The sequence below is a fragment of the Prunus persica genome, chromosome G4 (genome assembly GCF_000346465.2).
Source record: "Prunus persica cultivar Lovell chromosome G4, Prunus_persica_NCBIv2, whole genome shotgun sequence".
NCBI classification, from domain to species: Eukaryota; Viridiplantae; Streptophyta; class Magnoliopsida; order Rosales; family Rosaceae; genus Prunus; species Prunus persica.
This window is the reverse complement of record NC_034012.1, coordinates 15225271-15247572: the sequence shown is the minus strand read 5'-3', so window position 1 is coordinate 15247572 and position 22302 is coordinate 15225271. Positions and strand designations below refer to the sequence as shown.

The window sequence follows — 22302 nt, the reverse complement described above, 5'->3', positions numbered from 1 at the left end:
AAGGATGGTATAAATAAATATGTAAATGTTTGGTGATGTGTTCAAGAAAAACATGATTATATTTGGTGGTACGATTATGTTTCATGATATGATTATATTTGGTGATATGATATGTTATTCATCTTATTTATATATATATAATTGTTGTATTAATAATTGACACAAATTAATGTGCTAATTATCCAATTATAAACTAGGAATGAGTAAAGAAAAGTAAATGAAATGAAACAAGTTATATATGTGATTTAAGTGATATAATCCTAATCCTAAACTCTTATTTATACATAATTATATATGTATGCGGGCCTAACGGGCCGGGCTTTTGTGGGCGGGCCGGGCCGGACTTTCTTGGGCTTAATTGGGCCGAGCTTCAAACACCCAAACCCAAGTCTAGCCCTGCCCAAGACGGGCCGGGCCATCTCAAAGCCCATAACAGGTCGGGCCAGGCTTTTTTCCAATGAATCGGGCGGGCTCCCATCGACCCACAAACCCGCCGGGCCAAATGATGAGGCCTAGCAGTCACACTCACATCTCGACCTGTGATGTAAGCATTTACAAGGCCTGGATTGATTTCTACGCACGAGGCACTAGAATTTCAATGCTTTTCCCACAAAAAATTACAACAAAAAAGAAAAAAAGCAATCCCTTTTGAAAATCCCACGTACAATAATATTTAAGTCACACTCAGCTAGATACATTTTTTTTAATCAAGCATGCCCATTCTTTTTACACAAGGAAACAAAGTAAGCCCTATTCAAAAGTGACGTCTCGGCTAAAAATAGCTCAACCATTTGAGATCATCCAAAAGAGCATTCGACCCAAAAAATAAAAAACAAAAAACCCAAAGAACAATGGCTTAGATTTGGGTAAAACAATTGGGTTGCTTGCCCTTGTTATCCTGCAAGCATGGTGCAAGAACAAGAAGACGACGTTACCTCCTGGTCCAAGAGGGTTTCCCATTTTTGGAAGCCTTCACTTGCTAGCGGAGTTCCCTAACAAGGACATTCATCGACTAGCCCAAAAATATGGCGACATCATGTACATGCGCTTAGGCCTTATTCCTACCATTGTTATCTCATCTCCAAAAGGTGCCGAGTTGTTCCTCAAAACACACGACCTTGCGTTTGCTAGCAGCCCACCCCATGAAGGTGCAAAGCACATCTCTTTTGGGCAGAGGAACTTGAGCTTTGCTGAATATGGCCCATATTGGCGCGACATCCGAAAGATGTGCACCCTTGAGTGGCTCAGCAACCACAAAAACAACTCCTTCAAGTCCATGCGGAGAGAAGAGGTTGCTGTATGTGTTGAGGCTATTCGTGCTGCTGCGAATAGTGGAAGTATTGCTGTTGATCTGAGTGACAATGCCTCGTCTCTTAGCGTGTACATGAGCTGCCGGATGGTGTTTGGGAAGAAGTACATGGATGTGGAGTTTGATGGGAGGGGGTTCATGTCTGTGGTCAAAGAGGGCACAAAACTATTGTCTTCCCCTAACTTGGGCGATTACATTCCTTTTTTATTGCTCCCCTTGACCTCCAAGGGTTTACAAAGCGCATGAAGTCAGTTAACAAGGCTTTTGATACCTTCTTTGAGAAGGTCATTGAGCAGCATCTTCAATATAATGACGGAGAAAGAACTAAGAACTTTGTTGATGTCATGATGGGCTTCATGGGATCTGAAAAATCTAAATACCGTATCAAACGCCCCCATATCAAAGCCATAATATTGGTGAGTACACATAAAAATTTAAAACTTGTTCGGATTTGAATCCAAATTTTAAACTTTGGAACAGAATGTGAGTCCAAATTTTACACTACTTCATGTAAACAATGCGAATTTCTTTTCAGGACATGCTGGCGGCCTCCATAGATCCATCATCAACAGCAGTCGAGTGGGCATTTTCCGAACTCATGAGACATCCAAAAGCAATGAAGAAAGTCCAAAAGGAGCTAGAAAATGTTGTTGGATTGGACAGAATGGTGGAGGAATCAGACTTGTAGAAATTGGAGTACTTGAACATGGTATTGAAGGAAACCTTGAGGCTACATCCAGTGGCACTATTGTTGCTTCCTCATGCAGCCATTAAAGATTGCACTGTCAATGGCACCACATACCCAAAAAATCGCATGTTATCATAAATGCGTGGGCAATCGGGAGAGACCCGAGTGCTTGGACAGATGCAGAGGAGTTCATACCCGAAAGATTTGAGGGTAGCAACATTGATGTTAGAGGAAATCACTTTGAGCTTATCCCATTCGGCTCTGGCCGAAGACGTTGCCCTGGATGCATCTAGGCCTTACTGTGGTCCAGATAGTGTTGGCACAACTTGTGCATTGTTTTGATTGGGAGCTTCCAGATAGCATGTTGCCAGAAGAGGACATGACTGAGGTGTTTGGCCTTACGATATCAAGGGCCAAGCATCTACTCGCTATTCCTTTCTATCGCCTTCACAAATGATCATAATCTCTCTGCAATGTCTCTATTTGTAATATTTTGTGGACTATACGTATTTTCTATTTTTCTACAATGTATCACTCTTGTAGCGTGTCATTTGTCTATGTACGCCTATATGTATGTATATTCTATTTTGTACTTGTCGTATTAAATAAAATGTGTTAATCACTTAAGTTGAGGGTCTCTTTCTCCTTTTGTTTACAACCTGGATAGATTCTTGAAACCAGAACGAAATTAGCAGACATTTTTAATATATTGCTCATCGAAGGTATGGGGATTGGGATAACAATAACATCCTCGACCCATCCTCAACTGAGAATTTTTAAAATTCGGGACTCCTCATATCTGCCTCCGATTTTCTCATAAAATCTCCCCCCATTAGGGTCCGAGACCTAATGAGGACATAATCCTGTGGGAATTTATGCCATGGAAACTCACAGAGCAACTCAAGTCGCCATGTCTATATAGTTAACCAAGGCAAGTAGCATGTCCTTTTCTATCTATATGAAGAAATGTTCTTTTTTATTTATTTATTAATAAAGTATTGTTGGATAAGTTATGGGACTATTTTTTTTATAATGGTTTTGTTAGAGTGCTGCTAAACAAACTTTAAAATTAACTGAGTACACCTTATGATCTAAGTACACTCTAATATTTTAATTAAAATGTAAAATTAACTAAGTACACCCTATAGAACTACCAAAAATACCCCTTGTACACCCTAATACTAATACTTGTAGCATTATTTTTGCCGTAATAGAGATATTGATAAAGCTTTTGCTGTTGAGAAACACATGTTGGAGCATGGTGTCTATCCAGAAGAGCCTGAACTAGAGGTCCTCTTACGAGTGAGTGTGGGAGTCGGTAAAGGTGACAAAGTGTATTATATGATGCACAAACTAAGAACAAGTTTAAGGAGGGTCTCACCGTCTGCTGCCAATTTAATTATGAACTGGTTTCATAGCAAAGAAGCTACAAGAGTGGGAAAAATAAAATGGATTCAAGATTGATAAGGGAGGCAATTGAGAATGGAGGTGGGGACTGGCATGGGCAGGGTTGGTTGGGAAAAGGAAAATGGTCTGTGTTGCGTACAACTATTGGAGCTGATGGCTTGTGCAAATGCTATGGGGAAAAATTGGCCACAATTCAAATATATTAATTGGATTCTAAAGTGTATAGAATATATTGAAACCTTGATGTTATTTACTCACATCAAGAAACAGCAAGAAGCTCTCCAATCAATATGCAGAACTAATCAACATTGACAACAGCCAAGTGAAAAGCACCCTTCTAAAAGGTGTCCAGTAGATGTGTCGCTGCTTTTTAAGTTGTCTAATCCAAGTTGCCAAGAAATAGTTCTGAGAAGAAAGATGAGCACCGAGTAATCTGCTCCAAGCCATTCTGACTCGCGGATCACAAAGATGGGCACCGAGTAATTCCTTGATTTGGGTTGAATATGGTTAGTAGGGTGTACTTATTAAAATTATATTTGTTTCACAATTCCATATATCCTTTTTGGTCATTTTATATTAGGTTAAATCAGTAATTCAATATATACTTTTATAGTATGGTGTACTCAGTTAATTTTAGGGTTCATTTAGCAGCACTCTTTTGTTATTACTCCGGATTAAGTGAATGTTCATTTTGTGACAAGTTTAGTTTTAGAAATACATGAAACTTGATTTTTGGGTTCTTAACTCAAAATACGCGTGAGTCAACCAAAACACAATACTTGTATTTTTTAAAAAAACAAAAACAAAACACGATATATGGTTATGAGTAATGCTACACTTACTACATTTTTATTGCACATTTCTATACCACATGATGTAGCATGTCCATATCATATGCCACATCAATTAAATGAATGTAGTGTATTTTAATAAATAAAATTAGAAAAACAGAAACTATTATTTTACATGATATGGTATGTTCACATCAGCTGCCACATCATGTGGTATGAAATTGTGGTATGAAAATATGGTAAGACTAATATTATTCATATGGTTATATAAAATAAAATAAAAATGAATGATGGGAATTGAAGCACAATTGCTGGGAAGTGCTCAGCCTACTAACCCTTGGTAACTCTAAGAGCAAGTCCAGCGCTGCTGGTTTGCCCGGGCAGCAGGGGGCATAGGCCCATCTTTTGGCTCCAGTGCACAAAGGCAAGACCAGGCAATTGATGGGGGGCCAAAAGCCTGGGCAGGCCCAAAGGCAAATCTTGCATGGGTTTGCTGACATCATTGACGACGTCAGCAACTAAAAAAAATTTTAAAATTTTTTAAAAATACTAAAATTTTCAGAATTTTTTTATGTATAAATACCTGGTCCTATTTTTCACTTCTCATGCCAAAATTAATGGTTTAAGTATAAAAAATATATAATAAATAGTAATTGCCATTGCCCTTGCCATTTGACGTGAAACTAAAAAAAATAAGACTGATACTATTCACATGAATAATAATAACCGTTGTCTTGCCTTTGCATTGTCTTAACTTTTTGAGGTGGACTTGCTCTAAGAGAATAAATCAACTTTCTAGCCTTGCTTTTCTCAACCCATTTATGCAAAAGCCTACTGTCGATAAAGTATTCTTGGCTTGTAGTTGCCTGTTTTCCTGGGAAGCCACTGGCTGTGGTCCACACACAGTTGGTCAGATGGTGGGATACAATTGTCAGACGCAATACAGTAGCAATATTCCAACCCTACAATGGTATTGGGAAAGCCTAATATTTCTTGGGTTTGATATTTGTTCGTCTGCCGTGATAGGCAAATTCAAAGTTCTCTCGTTTCAAGCCTATATTGTGTGCGGTAAGTTTTGGCCAAAAGTTCTCGTCAATCCTACCTTTTGTAGTTTATATATGTTATCAATTTTGGTCAACTTACATATTTCATTGATCTAACAGAACAACGGGTTAATTTAAAATTATAATTAATTTAAAATCTTATTGCCTTTTCTTTTTCTTATAATTCAGTTTAACATTACAAAGTGAGATTATTTTTTAAAAAAATAAAAAATTCTAAATGGTTAATTAAATTGTAGCAATGTTCTATAAATTATATACCTCTATTTTCATTTTCGATCTGAGTTCTAATAATAATAACAGTTGTTATTATTCGCAGATTAGGTTTCACATTGTATTCTGACATCTTTCACTTAACTTTGTCAAGTTCCGACTTTGTGTGGTTTCTTTGACCATTTTGGCTAGAATGGCACATGCAAAAAAATTTGATTTCACCCCTATTTGTGGCCCACACTGCTCAAATTTTCTGAGTCCGTGATTGCAAGTGGACCCCGATATTGCATAATATGGTCTAAAAGTGCTCCCAAAAAAAAAACTTATATAGGGATTAACATTGTTTTACTATCCCAAATTAATAACACAATGACATGTGAAAAAAATTATCCTAAGTGTCATTGCGTTATTGATCAGAGATAGCAAAAAATTTTATCTCCATTGCATGAGAATTTCTCCCCTAAAAAGGTAAGAGCACAAGCAATTTCAAACTTACTATTTGAGGTATTTCTTCATAAAGTTTTTAAGTCCAGTGTCTACATAAGATGGTTGAAACTAATCACTCTATTATTTAAGTATAGGTGTCAGTGATTTGCTAGCTCCTCCCTTTTTGTCTTTTTGGTCCACATGATTTCCTCTTCTTTCTGAAAAAAAATGTTGGAGAAAGTGACAACTTATATGCGTCATGACAAAGAAAAAGGATAATTGGCATTATTACGAATTTAGAATATATACCATATGTTGAAAGTTGGTGTCTGCCATTACATGACATTCCAACTTCAAAGATATCGTATCAGGTTGGCGTGGCTTGGCAACCAAGGTATACATCCTGTGGTCAGAGAGAGAGAGAGCCATAAGTAAATCTTTTCCTCTGTGATTTGTTTGTCTGTTTACTTTTCTCCTGCACAATAATGAACATTAGAAAAACATCAAAGTCCAAAATATCAGGCAGGCGCATGGAATTTGGAATCGGACTATCCTGCTTCACATACTTTTAGTCAAAACATGTGTTGGGATTTAAAAGATGATAGTGAATTCTTTTTGAATTTTGAAGTTCTTGTCCAATGTTTTGTCCAATAGGGGGGAGGGTGTGATGTGGACTTGTTGCCCACCGATAATACACAGGCTTCTAGTTTTCTTATTTTAGGAAGTCCAACATGTGATTATAACACAAGAAGATCCAAAATTGTCAATTATCTTGCTGTGCACGCAAAACCATTTTCACCACACCGCTTCAAGGAGTGCTCGATTAGTTCTTTGAGTTTTAATAACAGCTTCCTTTGTAATTTACTTCAAACCATCGTAAGAGCATTTATGGTGAGGGGTGTATTTTTGGGGATGTAAAGCCACTTTTTTACATCCCTTTTACACTTTTGGGAGTTGTAAATGTGATTTTGGCTCTAATATGGAAGATGTATAATTGATTTTTTTTTTGGTCTTAATTCGTTTTTGTGTTAACTTTATAAAATTAATTTTGTGTATGTTAGGTTTATTTTATTCTTTCAAACAAATAGGCCTAAAAATATTTAAATTCAGAGAAGATATGATTTCATCCAAAAAGAATCATTGGATTGTAAAATACATTTAATCTGAACCGTTGGTATCTTATCACGTTTTTGCAGACAATTCAACATACATTATTGTTTCTGATTTGCACACAATTCAAGATTCGACATGATAGAATTTGATCTCATCTTCAGCCGTTGGATCGGATTCTCTTATTTTCATCTCAACCTTTGGATCGGATTCTCTTATCTTCATCTCAACCCTTTGATTCTCATATCAGATATCACTGATTTCCTATAAATATCAAACCTATCTCTACCATCACTTCATCAAAATCATCCATATTATTTGAAGTTCTTTCTCCTTCCCCACAAAGAATTGTTTTTGAATCCTAGCCCAAAATGCATTAACTTGTTGGGAGTTTCCAATAATTGGATCTTCACTAATTGCTAGGTATGCATGGCATAGAGCTACATCTTCATCAATGGAAAAGTTTGGCAATTTAGCTAAACCCTTTCTGATTCCACTCATTTTGATGATCACAAAAATAGGAAAGAACAATAAATAAATAAAACCAAATGTTTGAGAGAAAAGAAGAATTGTGAGTGAAGAAGAATTGTGATTTTATGAACAAAGAGGTGGGTATATATATAGAAAATTTTGAATTTTTCTTGGCCTTTAGATTATTGTATATATTAGATTTGGCTAAAGTTAGAGTTCAAATTGGACCCTTGGATCAACTAGCGTGAAGCTGTTGGCTAAAGCTGTTTTTGAAAAAAAAAAAAACAAAAACAAAAAAAAACAAAAAAAAACAAGAGTTGCATCATTTAATTTTGCAATGTAGTCGTTAGGGAGATGACATTCTATAAGCATGGGCCCCACATATGAAGTTTTGTCCAGCAACTACTCTAACCGCAAGTCTTGGGCAAGTGGGTTTACATTCAACAACTTTTTTGCTCACTTTTGTCCACCTTTTCTTATATAGGCCCCACCTGCATGGGATGTAAAAAAAGATGCACATGTGCTTCTAAATTTGCATCTCACGGTTGTGATGTAAATTTACAATCATTTACATCTCCCCATTGCAGGTGATTCCGATCATAAATGGTGTATATTTAACATACACCTTATTATACAACCCCCACCTAATTTGAGCTTCTTAGATATAGGTTCAATTTCATTAAGATATAATGGATGCAGGACATCAGTTATGTTCTCTCAATTGTAGTTCACAGATCTAGCTAATGACCACGTAATCAATTTTTATGTCCATAATTTTTTTAAAAAAATTTCTTCTAGTTCCATTGAATAAAAATGAAAAACACAGCAGACACATCACACAAATTTCTTCCACAATCATGCTCATTTCAAACTAATCTCTCATGATTTCTTGCTTTTGGATGCCGAATATCTTAGTCATACAGCCCTACTGCTAAAAGTCCTCATCCGCAAAAAATTGTCGGCAAAAACTAAACTAGACAAAGAAAACTTATAGGTAGGGACAAATTTATGAATTTTCCTTGCAAAGGTCAACGTCTAAAAGGTAAAAAATTTCTATACGAAAATAAACCCATAAAAATGAAATGATAATTTATAATTCATAATCAATAGAAAAATAAAATCACATTACAATTGTCCACAACAAAAAACAACCACATCATAATTAAAGAATCTATAAATGTTTCAAATAACGTATATGTGAATACAAATTCAATTTTTACTTCTAGAGAGTTGGTAAATATTCTGGACAGATTAATCGGTAAGTATTCTAGACAGGTTAATCTGTAGATCATCATTTCACTCGTAACATTAACCTGTCCACATCATAGTTAAATCAGTTTGTACCATTTTGTTCCCTTTTCCATCTTTGTTTGTGCTGATAATTAAAATTTGTAGAATAATCAAAACGTAAATACCTCCACCCAATACTCACCTTCGTCTAGCAAGGACGATACATAACAAATGAAAAAGGTTTCACCCATCAAGTTGATTGTAATTTTAAAGTTCAAATTTAATGGACAAACTAAAAAAGAAACAAGCAATCAATTATATCAGTGCCAAAAGATATAAATATCTTCCCCCATTTGTTGTATTTTCCTTTTCTATTCAATGTCAAATGTTGTAAATGGTTAGTTATTAGGGAGTTTCACTAATATACTCAAAATAGGGACTAATATTATTATTATATATATATAATTAAAAAAAAAAACCCACATTGAATGCACTTTAGGAACACACCCAAAACTCATTTACTACATAAGAAATTGGTGTTTGAAGTTCCTATAAATTACATGACTGCCACTGATCAACTTAAAAAACGCTCAACACAAAAAACTTAAAAAGCACCCAAAACAAGCTCAGTCCAATTTTATAAATAAATAAAAAAAAACTCAAACAATTTATACAAACAAAATGTCTCGAAAATTGTAGCTTCATTAACGTGTTGTTGATTAATGGTTGTAATGTTACAGTCTAAGATAATAACACTGCTAGTTTTCTATGACTACCTGTTTCTAATGCATGTCTACCCCTGTAGTGTTCCAATTTAGGGTAATAACACTGCTAGTTTCTTATGATATCTTATTTCTAATGCATGTCTACTACTGTAAAGTTTCAGTCTATGGTAATAACACTGTTAGTTTCCAATGACATCCTATTTCTAATGTATGTCTACCTCTGTAATATTTCGGTCTAGTGTAATAACACTGCTAGTTTATTGTCATGTTCATTAATGCCTGTCATATTGCTATATATAATACATGTCTACCAAAGAAAAGATGAAGAAAAAATAAACCAGACCAACTCAAAACAAGCCAAGCCTAGATTTTTTAAAAAAACCAAACAATTTATTATAAAAAAATTCATGGTGTATTAAAAACAAGCTGAACTCAGATTGTTAATACTACTATATCATAGAAGTACATTGTTAATACTCTGTCATAGAAGTACATTGTTAATACTTTGCCATAGTAGTACATTGTTAAACAAAAATGAGATCCATAACTAAAATAATAACAAAAGATAAATTGTAACGACCCGGTCCTAAATAAATTGGTAAATATTATTTTATTCAAATAAAAGACCATTTTGCCCATAGAATATTTTATTAGGTTTAAAGTTGACTTTTTGACCGGGAAGAAATTTGAGAATTTTAATTGTACAGCTGCGTAGAGCACGGCGAGATGAGTCCGTAGACACGTAATGGGCCCAAATCGGAGTTGTAACGAAAAAGATATGATCAAAATACCCTCAGTGGTACAATCGTAAATATTGTGAAAAATGGTTTGATAAAATCTGTTTTTTTTTCTCTCTCTCTCTTTGCGCACTCTCTCTCTCTCTCTCTCCGATGCCAAAAGGACCGGCTCAGCCCCGCCATCAAGACCCGGTCCTTCCCCGACATCGGCCGCCGCTCTAGCTGCCGGAAAACGTGAGTTTTAAGCTGGTTTTCGCTTGAAACTTCGCCGGCTCCGATCTCCCCCCTCCGGTCGTCATTTTTGGCGATCAAGGTATGGAAATTCATCCATTCTTCATAATATAGCTGATGGTTGGATAAGATTTCATTAATTTTGAGCCTAGATTGTCTGATTTTCGAATAGGATTTCGGCCGATTTTGGGATCAAAATTCCTACCATTTTCGGTCAGTTTTTGGGGTAGGTCCAAGAACAAAAGTGGTTCCAAATAGGGTGTTACACCTAGGGTAGGAGTCTTGGGTTGTGATTTGAAGTTTTTCTGGTGAAAGATAATCGCTTTAGACACCCACGTGCTGCCGGCAAGTGTGGCGGCGCGTGGCCACTATAGGAAAATGGCATTTCACTCTGACATAATCTCCTGGTCTTCACGAGTGCATAGGTGTGCTCGGATTTCAATTCAGATATTGTTTGATCGTCGATCGGATATCGCTTATTGTGCTTTATCCAGGTTCGATAGGTTTGAACGGTTGGATAGTCTTAAATTTATAATATGTTAATCTAGACATTCTTAGGATCGTGCAGGATTCGACGGATCGTAAAACAAAGTCCCGGATACTCCGAAAATGCCAACCTTAGGGCTAGGTTTACAGTAACTATCTGATCGTGCGATCGTGAGCGATTCAACTGTCCGATCCAAACCAAACTTGCAAGACGTGTATCCTAAACCTTGTAGAACCTATAGGAACTTTCGGATTGGAAATTGGAGGTCGTGGGTCCCATAGGCCCGTTTGACCAAGGTTGGGTAATTTGACCATGGGTTGACCGTGAGACTTCCTAGGTAGTTTTACCTTCCTAGGAGGATTAAAATGACCGTAGTGACAAGTCTTGATCGTTAGTTGAGTTGTGTTGAGTATGTGGGATTAGGATACTAATTTTATTGTTTTAAATTGGATGGGGATATCGGATACTATATTGTGGTTAAGGTTTAGGCAATATTAGAAATATCTATATATATATATATATATTAAAGATATAAAGATGTTTGATTACACTGTGTAAGTACCATCCTGTGATTGTTAGGTCTCACGTGGAGTAGGATTTTCTGGCGTGAGGACAGACCCTATATATGGCGTTGGATTTTCCGGCGTATGGGGAGATTATGTGATGGTTAGGTCACACGTAGCGTAGGATTTTCTGGTGTGTTGACAGACCCCATAAGTGGAGTTGGATTTTTCGGCGTATGAGAATATTATGTGATTGTTAGGTCCCACGTGTGGTAGAATTTTTCACTGTTCAGACAAACCCCATACGTGGCGTTGGATTTTTCGGCGTATGGGGAGATTATGTGATGGTTAGGTCACACGTGGCGTAGGATTTTTTGGCGTATTGACAGACCCCATACGTGGTATTAAATTTTCCGGCGTATGAGAAGTTATGTGATTATTAGGTCTCACACGTGGCGTGGGATTCTTCCGACGTGTGAGACAGGCCCCATACGTGGCGTTGGATGTTCCGGCGTATGGGGAGATTATGTGATTAACAGGGAGATGAATAAGGATTGTATATTATTAGGACTGGGATGTTTGTTGAAAGAACTACATGTGGCTTGTTCTCTTAGTAAGGGTACGTAGGCAGCCTAGGGTAGTGCCTAGGTACATTCGCGAGCTAAACTTTACTTATGTTGTTTTATTAAGTGGGGTGCTGCTTTTGTAGTTGGTCCTGAATTTCGGATGGAAATGAGGGTTGATTAAAAAGTTATTATTCCGTTGGACGGAGTAAATGTTGTTAATTTGTGGATGTGATCAAGTTAGGTATAATGTCCGTCTGGGACTATTGTACGATTTGGGCTAAGGCCTTAAACTACTTGCATTTGTGTTAGGAGGTTTAAACCTCGCATAATGGTTATTTGGGAAGTTATTCTATGTTGATTACAGTAGGCATTCATAAATAAGTTTGAGTTTGTTATATGCATTGTTTAATGCATTAATTTGATTTAAGAACATTGGTGGCGGTTCTGTTTCGAATTATTTGAAGGCCGGAGGCCGTTTATGTGAATTGCATGAAATTATATTGTGTGTGCTGCCTGTTGGGATATTAAATTATGTGTTATGCAGGTTGGAATTTTTGGGAAATGTTCAATTTACAAGAGAGACTCTGTTGAAATTTTGGCAGAAAGTTTCGTGCCCTTTTTTTTTTGGTAAAAGGAGGCTACCGTTTAGTGGGCCGGGGCAAATTGGTGTGATGTCAAAAATCGGTCATCAAAACTTAAACTACGTTTCAAAAATCAACTAAAATCCGAAGAGAAACACATAATTAAAGCAAAAGATCAAAAATCTCAAGTAAAAACCAAACGACGACGACAATGATGATGACGACGTGGCAAAAGAGGAGTAGGGCTAAGAGCATCTCATCGAGGTTCGTTTGAGGTTCCGAACAATTTGAAAAAGAAAAAAAAAATAATATGAATAGAAGCACAATTTTATAACAAGAAATTGAAGGTGAAATATTGAAAATTGTATATCATAGATGAAGAATATAGTTGGACCTGAAACTGAGCTTCAATGAAGGCTCATCTTGCTCCAATAGTGAGATAGCCAGCTAGAAAGGAGAAAATGAATCCGATTTGGTTTTTTGGCAGATCTGATTTTTCTCTCTCAAATCCGTAGTACAAGGGCAATATAGGTATTTTACACACACAAATAAACTAAAACAATAGCTATTAAATTGAAAAAATCGATAGTTGTTTTGGATTTTTTTGGGTGTGTTTATAGTTTTTAAATGGTATAGGGTTTGTTTATAAGACTATGTCTAAGATTGGGTATATACCTAAATTTGTATAATTATTATGACATCAATTGCTATTACTCGATTTAAGTCATAAGATGCATCATTGGAACAAAAATAATTTTAAAAATAAAAAAAGTTACATATGAATATATTTAAAAAGGAATGTAATCCTATATGGCACACAAGTTAAAGGACTTAGATCAAAGTAATCAAATCTAAGGATTAACCCAACTCCTCAATGAGAATTTGTATCTATATCAACTTTTTCTGTTCCAATTTTCATATTATAATTAAAAGGAACTGTTTTTGGCTCTTAAAAAAATCATCATGTATTTTTCCCTTATATAATTACAAACGATGAGTGCAAGATGACCTTTTTGATTGTCACTGACAGCTCCCATTGACAAAATCTTATTTATCAATTTTCTTATTTGATCAATATCTCTTTCAACATTTAAGAAATGAAAAACAACAAACTTACCATAACATTTTAATACATGTAGAACATATTATAGTAAGAGCAGAACATAAGGATAATAAGAATTAAGTCCTTCTAATTTTTTGTTAATTTTGAACACATGCCACCCACCCCTTTAATCACAGTCCCGAGTGCCGACCATGGCTATCCATTCGTCCCATGCTTAAACCTTAACTCGCTAAGTCACTAGAATCTCTTTAGTCAAGGTCAACATAATAATTTTCCTCAAACAGAAATATATGCAGAATAATTTTGTTTAAATAGTGTAATGCATGACCTGTTATAACATACATATCTCCAGTTCGGTTATTTGTTGGCCAGTGATCTTAATATTTCCATAATTCTGATGCAACTTATTTTTTTGTTCGAATTTTGAACCTACTTCTGAATTCTAATTCTATGTTATATGTATATATATATAGTCCCGTCTATTGAGGGTACTTCAAATTATGGAGCTTTTTGATTCTTCAAAGCACGGTACTCTCTCAGCCTTCTTCTCACACTACTCATCATCATTCATAACGTATCCAGGTGCCGATTTTCTTCTCAAACCGGTTTTCATACGTGGGTTTTCTGGCTCATTACACCTAGTTTTGTTATTTGTGTTGCTCGTCTCTTGGGTGTGGAAGAAATTCAAGGTGGGTGATGGAGAAGGTCCAAAACAGAGGTTTGGGAGTATTCAAAGTTGGTATTATAAGCTAACTTTACTCTGTTGTCTTGGTGTTTCTGGGCTCAGTCTTGTTTTTTGTTTATTGAACTACTTCTATTGGCATAGAAATGATTGGACTGAGGAAAAGCTAGTGACCCTTTTTGATTTAGCCATTAGAACACTTGCTTGGGGTGCTCTTTGTGTCTACTTGCATACCCAGTTCTCTACTTCTTCTGAATCAAAGTTTCCAAATTTATTGAGAATTTGGTGGGGTTCTTACTTTTCTATCTCTTGCTATTCCCTTGTGATAGATATTCTTCTGTACAAGGAACACGTTTCCTTGCCCGTTCAATCTTTTGTTTTTGATGTTGTCTGCGTCATCTCGGGTTTGTTCTTTATATATGTGGGGTTTTTTGGGAAGAAAGAGGGCAGAAATACCGTTCTTGAGGAACCCCTTTTGAATGGTAATGGTAATGCAGAGTCAAATAGTTCCAAAGGGGGTACACCTGTTACCCCTTATTCAAATGCTGGATTTTTCAGCATCCTTACTTTTTCTTGGATGGGTCCTCTAATTGCGGTTGGCAATAAGAAGACATTAGACCTTGAGGATGTTCCTGAACTATACAAGGGTGATAGTGTAGCTGGGTCCTTTCCAAATTTTAGAAATAAACTGGAGGCGGAGTGTGGTGCGGATGGCAGAGTTACCACATTTCATCTGGCGAAGGCATTGATATTCTCAGCCTGGAAAGAGGTTGGCTTGACAGGGTTGTATGCTATGTTTTACACATTGGCATCTTATGTCGGTCCATATCTAATCGACACATTTGTTCAATACCTCTATGGGCGGAGAAAGTTCAAAAATGAAGGCTATGCTTTGGTTTCTGCATTTATGGTAGCGAAGCTGGTGGAGTGCCTCTGTCAAAGGCACTGGTTCTTTAAGGCACAACAGGCAGCAGTAAGAAGCCGAGCGGTACTTGTTACAGCCATCTATAATAAGGGTTTGACCCTGTCATGCCAGTCCAAGCAGGCCCACACTAGCGGTGAGATTATCAATTTTATGACTGTCGATGCTGAGAGGGTTGGTGACTTCACTTTGAACATGCATGATCCATGGATGGTCATTCCACAAGTTGGCTTGGCCCTAGTGATTTTGTACATAAATCTTGGTCTCGCAGCGATTGCAACTTTAGTTGCGACAATAGTTGTTATGTGGGCAAATGTTCCTTTGGGGTCCTTGCAGGAGAAGTTTCAGGAAAAGTTAATGGAGTCAAAAGATAAAAGGATGAAGGCAACATCTGAGATCTTGAGGAACATGAGGATTCTCAAGCTTCAAGCATGGGAGATGAAGTTTTTGTCTAAAATTAATGAGCTCAGGAAGACTGAGGCAGGATGGTTACGAAAGTTTGTTTACACATCTGCCATGACCACATTTGTTTTCTGGGGTGCTCCCACATTTGTGTCAGTGGTCACCTTCGTTGCTTGCATGCTACTGGGGATCCCACTTGAGTCGGGGAAGATCTTATCTGCACTTGCAACATTCAGGATTCTTCAAGAGCCTATCTACAGTCTTCCAGACACAATTTCAATGATAGCACAAGCTAAGGTATCCCTTGATAGAATTGCATCATTCCTTAGTCTTGATGACTTGCCGCCTGACGTTATAGAGAATCTTCCAAGAGGTAGTTCTGATACAGCAATTGAGATAGTCGATGGGAATTTCTCTTGGGATTTATCATCCCCTAGTCCAACATTGAAGGATCTAAATTTCAAAGTGAGCCAAGGTATGAGGGTTGCTGTTTGTGGTACTGTTGGCTCAGGCAAGTCTAGCTTACTTTCTTGTATTCTGGGAGAAGTTCCAAAGATATCGGGGACTCTTAAAATGTGTGGGACAAAGGCCTATGTTTCTCAGTCACCATGGATACAGAGTGGCAAGATAGAGGAAAACATATTGTTTGGTCAAGAGATGGACAGAGAAAGATATGAGAGGGTGCTGGAAGCATGTTCATTAAAGAAGGACCTGGAAATTCTATCGTTTGGTGATCAGACAATTATAGGGGAGAGGGGAATCAATTTAAGTGGTGGGCAGAAGCAAAGAATACAAATTGCACGTGCTCTGTATCAAGACGCTGATATTTATCTGTTTGATGATCCTTTTAGCGCTGTTGATGCTCATACAGGATCACACCTTTTTAAGGTGTTTCATTTCCCTCTTGTAGTGTGATTACATCTAGTTTAAATTGAGTATCCAAAATTATTTACATCATAGAATTATTGGCATATGCATCCGTAAAACTGACACTTCATTATTAATTTGTTTGCTTGATAATTGCACCACAGGAATGCTTGCTGGGTCTCTCGGGTTCAAAAACAGTGATCTATGTTACTCATCAAGTGGAGTTCTTACCTGCTGCTGACCTCATCTTGGTAAAAAAATCCAGAGCTTTTTTAAGAATTTTAATTTATAAGATGTGTTATTATCTAGTTAGTATCTGTCTGCTTAAACTTATTGTTCGTCATTAGGTCATGAAAGACGGAAGGATTACTCAAGCAGGAAAGTTCAATGACATTCTTAATTCAGGAACTGATTTTATGGAACTCGTGGGAGCACACGCGGAAGCTTTGTCCGTGCTTAATTCTGCAGAGGTGGAGCCAGTTGAAAAAATAAGCGTTAGCAAAGATGATGGAGAGTTTGCTAGTACTAGTGGGGTTGTCCAAAAAGTAGAGGACACTGATGGTCAAAATTCTAAAACAGATGATTTACCAAAAGGGCAGCTTGTTCAAGAAGAAGAGAGAGAGAAAGGTAGAGTTGGGTTGTCAGTCTACTGGAAGTATATCACCACAGCATATGGAGGTGCTCTTGTTCCGTTTATCTTGCTTGCACAGGTTCTCTTTCAGGTCCTTCAAATTGGAAGCAATTACTGGATGGCTTGGGCAACTCCTGTTTCAGAGGATGTGAAACCTGCTGTTGAAACTTCTACACTTCTAACTGTTTATGTTGCTTTGGCCGTTGGAAGTTCTTTTTGTATCCTCTTCAGATCCATGTTTCTTGCAACAGCTGGGTACAAGACAGCCACTCTACTCTTTAGTAAAATGCATTTATGCATTTTCCGTGCTCCCATGTCTTTTTTTGATGCCACTCCAAGTGGACGAATCCTTAACAGAGTACGCAAACTATATTCAAAGAGAATTAGATGAGTTTTGTGTACTTTCCTTCTTTGCTTTAAACAGCTACCACTCCCTCTGCTGCTGTACTGAATGCAGTAATCTCATCAATGTAGCTAATTGATTTCTTGCAGGCTTCAACAGACCAAAATGAGGTGGACTTGAACATGCCACGTCAAATTGGGAACCTTGCCAACTCAATGATCCAGCTTCTGGGAATTATTGCAGTGATGTCGCAAGTTGCATGGCAGATTTTCATCATTTTTATCCCTGTGATTGCAATCTGTATCTGGTTGCAGGTAACACATCTTTGTCCGACTGCTTCTATCTTATACGTTGTACCAATACACGACTTTCCACATGAAATCTTATATGGAAATATTAATGTCCCTTTAGTGTTAATTCTTCGTTGATCATCGAACTGTTGATGCTCGTTATTCAAGCTGATACCTTCTATTTGATGTGGAAGTGAGGAACTTGGCTTCCTTATTCACACAAAAGTTCACTAAGTTGATATATTAACATTTTCTTCAACCTTTTTCTGCTACAGTTCTTAGAAACTTCTAAATTGACACAACATGGAAAATGATTGACAATATGAATCTATATAAAAAACCTAACTCCTGTTATAGCCGGCAGTCTATATGAACTATGTTAAATGTGAAGAAAGATGCTCAATTTTTTTTTATTCATGCAGCAATACTACATATCTTCAGCACGAGAACTAGCACGGTTGGTTGGAGTATGCAAAGCTCCAGTGATACAACATTTTGCCGAAACAATTTCAGGGTCGACAACAATTAGGGGCTTCGATCAAGAATCAAGATTTAGGGATACAAACATGAAACTGATGGATGGTTATGGTCGTCCTAAGTTTCATACTGCGGCTGCAATGGAATGGCTATGTTTTCGCTTGGATATGTTGTCATCTATCACTTTTGGGTTCTGTTTGGTTTTCTTGATCTCTATTCCAGCGGGGGTGATTGATCCAGGCAAGTGGTATTCATTTAGTGTTACTAATTATTCTTTTGAAAGCAAATGGTTTGAATTCTCTGTTTTCTTATTTGTTTTTGGTATTTTACTCTGAAGGTGTTGCGGGCTTAGCTGTCACATATGGACTTAATCTAAACATGTTACAAGCGTGGTTTATATGGAATCTTTGCAGAGTGGAGAACAGAATAATATCAGTGGAGAGATTACTACAGTACACTACCCTTCCCAGTGAGCCTCCTCTTGTAATAGAATCCAATCAGCCAGATCGTTCTTGGCCATTACGTGGAAAAGTTGACATACATGATCTTCAGGTACTTGCTGTTCTGGTTTATTTATTTCATAACATATGGGGTCATTCATGTGTGACTCGAATTTCATGTTCATATAGGTCCGTTATGCCCCACACATGCCGCTTGTGTTGCGAGGTATCACATGTAGCTTTCCTGGAGGAATGAAAACTGGGATTGTGGGTAGAACTGGCAGTGGCAAATCGACTCTCATACAGGCCCTTTTCCGAATTGTGGATCCTGCTTCTGGCCAGATTTTGATAGATGGTATTGATATATCTTCAATTGGACTGCATGATCTAAGGTCTAGGCTGAGCATTATCCCTCAGGACCCAACCATGTTTGAAGGGACTGTAAGAATCAATCTGGACCCACTTGAAGAGTACACAGATGAGCAAATTTGGGAGGTTGGTTGGTTTTACACTGATGAAAGGAAGCTTCTTCCTACTAAATGTTCTTCATTTATAGATTTGCAGTGGTAAATTCGTGGGACTAGTTAAAACATCTTTTGATTTTTTCAGGCCCTGGATAAGTGTCAACTTGGAGATGAAGTTAGGAGAAAGGACGGAAAGCTGGATGCCACAGGTTTGTTCTATGGCTACTCTAAGATACAGGCTATATATGATGCACTAGATTCCATTTTACGTCATGGAAATTCTTTTGTTTATGTTTCATATGGTTGCTGCAGTTAGTGAGAATGGAGAGAACTGGAGTATGGGTCAGAGGCAGTTGGTCTGCCTTGGCCGTGTGCTGCTCAAGAAAAGTAAGGTCTTGGTGCTTGACGAAGCTACCGCGTCGGTCGATACAGCTACAGATAATCTCATCCAGCAGACCCTTCGCCAACACTTTACTGACTGTACAGTCATCACTATTGCACATCGTATAACTTCTGTTCTTGATAGTGACATGGTTCTGCTTCTGAGTCATGGTTAGTATTGCCATATGAATGCATTCAACTTCCTCTAGCTACCACTGAACCTCACCTTTTTATTCATTTTTAATTGTATCTTTGTTCTTGTTGTAGGTCTTATTGACGAATATGATTCTCCTGCAACCTTGCTCGAGAACAAGTCGTCATCTTTTGCTCAGCTTGTGGCAGAGTACACAATGAGGTCGAATTCCAGTTTTGAGTAGTTCGACTGACAATTGAAATTCCAAATCTTCATTATGAACTACTCAACTTGGTAGCTGTTTTCATAATGACGAAACATAAGCGGTGAGGTCCAAAGCAATAGAACTGGGTGATCAAGTTAAAGTTTGCAGTGTATTTTAGGCTATATTCTGCTGCAAATATTGTATGGTTAAGTACTTTCAAGTAATTTTGATACTGAGAGCTCAATATAGGTGTGAAATTTTGTGGTCGAATAAAGTAATTGTAAGTTGATTGAACTCCTATGCAAAACATCCTCTCATTGAATAGATAAATGGCTCTGTAATTGGAAAATTTTGTAAGTAAATTCATCGGTCCCTCTACTTGTCCAAGACAATGCGTCGTAGACTATATTAGAAGTAGATATTCCAGAACCGTATCCCAAAAGACTTTGGTTAGACAAACCCACTAGTTAGCTACACTAAAGAAGGGGATGACACTGTAGGAAACCCACCAAAGATTTTAGTTTGAATAATTTTCCTACTGAATGATGATTCTCCCTTTGAAAATCACAATTCCTCCACTAGATGAGGAGAAGTTCACAATTCTTTGGGTTAACGGGTGGACCATGTCATGAATCCATCCACACAAAAATAAGGAGAATCCTTAATTTCACCCAAATTCTCGGAATTCCTTTATTTTGATGTGCAAATGAGTGACGTGGTCCACTCGATGAAACAAAAAATTTCACACAAAAGATACCTCGACTAGAGGTTCGATATTAGTTTATCACCTATTGAAAAGGTAACAACTTGCACCCGAAATCGCACTTTGTTATAAGTAAGTATGCAAAAATAATTAACCACCTCCAAAAGCACTTTGGTAAAGGTAAGTTATATTTGGTAAGTTATATATATATCTGTATTATAGGGTACTACAACAGTTTATTATCTACCCTCCTATATTCACCTTCCCTCTAGTATACAACATATATACTTGGCAAAGTGTATACCTGCCCCATAGGTTAATATATAATGGTTGATTGCCTACTCAAAAGTCCTTCCCTGTCTTTTTCTTGCTCATTTTCTCGCCATTAATAATGCGCCATATTGCATGCAATTATGCAAAGAGCAACAACATCTATTTATACTTGCAAGAAATAGTAACATAGCTCTCACAACATCACCCATCTTGCTCATCCTGACCAAGCAACCAAAAACATAATATCAATTAAAAGACAGATAAGAAAGCACTAGGAAGAAACAGAAATCGATTCATCACATATATGGTGCTTCGAAGTCGATTCAATAATTCTCATACATGAGAAAGCTCGTTCCATTGTTGCTGTACATAGAAACCAAGGAAAACAAGGCCGAAAATTATTGATTTCTATCAATTAGGAAATAAGAAAAACAAAATGCCTAGTTCTTTGCAACCGAATACTCAAGCCAAGAGAATTGGCCAAACCACTTTTTATTAAATCAATGTAAGATTTTCCCTTCTAAGTGGCTTGGATAATGTTCTAACTCAGGTTGACATGGCCCTAAAAGAATATATGTTATTCGCACATTATATTGTTCCTTTACCTAATATTTGCATATTAGATGACGTACTCCTGGATCACCGTTCAAGATAGTTGATATTTGTATTAGATGATGTCCCATCATTCTTTTTCTTAAAAAAAAGACAACAAGCTCTGAATTTTCTTGGGTTTTCGATTGTGATTCGACATAATAAAAGATAAACTATAAAATAAATACTATGTAGAAATGATTTTAATCAAACATCTCAACAATACCAACAACAAATTAATGCATTTAATCAAACATACCAACACACAAATCAAACATCTCAACAATACCAACAACAAATTAAACATCTCAACAAAATTCCTAAAATCAAAGTCCTAATTCATTTCAACAAAATCTCAAAATAATAAGTCATTCCTAATTAAACCCTAGAACATTTTCTATTCAAATTAAAGATGCATAAGATAATTAAAAAGGAGAGAATGAGAAGAATACTTGCTGTTGCAAAGAAGAGAAGTTGTTGGCTACAAAGAAGTTGAGCGGAGTTGTTGGCAGTGGTTGCAGAGAAGTTGCTTATATCTGTTTTGCAAAGGAGGAGAAGAATTGCACAGGAGGATGGGATTGGTGGATAGGTTTGTATAGGTTTGTATAGGTTTAATTTGAGTAGGCTAGACATATGTAGTGTAGGTTATATTTTTTTTTAACAGAAATTTGTGGTGGGTTGTGAAGGAGCAGAGGGAGAGCTATTTGCTCCACCGTTATAGATAGAGTGAGAAAAATTGGAGTGCAGTAATTGGGTGTGAGGCTTTGGTACTACAAAAGAACTTCTCATCGCAGGATTGCACAAACCCCGCATACTAGGAGACTCAAAGAGAGAAGCCTTTTTGTGATGGAGGTTCATATGTTCCAAGCGTAGAAAAAAATAATTCCTTGTGAAAAATC

The 22302-nt window shown here is 37.0% G+C and overlaps 2 protein-coding genes, 1 long non-coding RNA gene and 1 pseudogene across 3 annotated transcripts in view; 2 read left to right on the top strand and 2 right to left on the bottom strand.

Moving 5' to 3' along the window:
* LOC18780733 lies at positions 714-2454 on the top strand (annotated as a pseudogene).
* Positions 13935-20198, top strand: LOC18779458 (ABC transporter C family member 3). The gene is made up of 10 exons (XM_007213940.2): positions 13935-16493; positions 16637-16723; positions 16820-17461; positions 17596-17760; positions 18159-18453; positions 18551-18765; positions 18843-19148; positions 19263-19326; positions 19430-19669; positions 19766-20198. Exons 1-10 carry the CDS (start codon positions 14100-14102, stop codon positions 19873-19875), a joined length of 4518 nt encoding a protein of 1505 aa, XP_007214002.2. The 5' UTR covers positions 13935-14099; the 3' UTR covers positions 19876-20198.
* LOC109948472 lies at positions 20710-22065 on the bottom strand. The gene is made up of 2 exons (XR_002271102.1): positions 21856-22065; positions 20710-21031 (listed from the first exon to the last, which is right to left on the bottom strand). It is a non-coding gene; the product is annotated as an uncharacterized LOC109948472 (long non-coding RNA).
* Positions 22227-22302, bottom strand: part of LOC109948643 — a 3319-nt gene continuing 3243 nt past the window's right edge. Inside the window, exon 3 of the mRNA XM_020562328.1 lies at positions 22227-22240. Within this exon, the coding sequence (XP_020417917.1) occupies positions 22227-22240 (14 nt within the window). The remainder of the gene's footprint in view (positions 22241-22302) is intronic.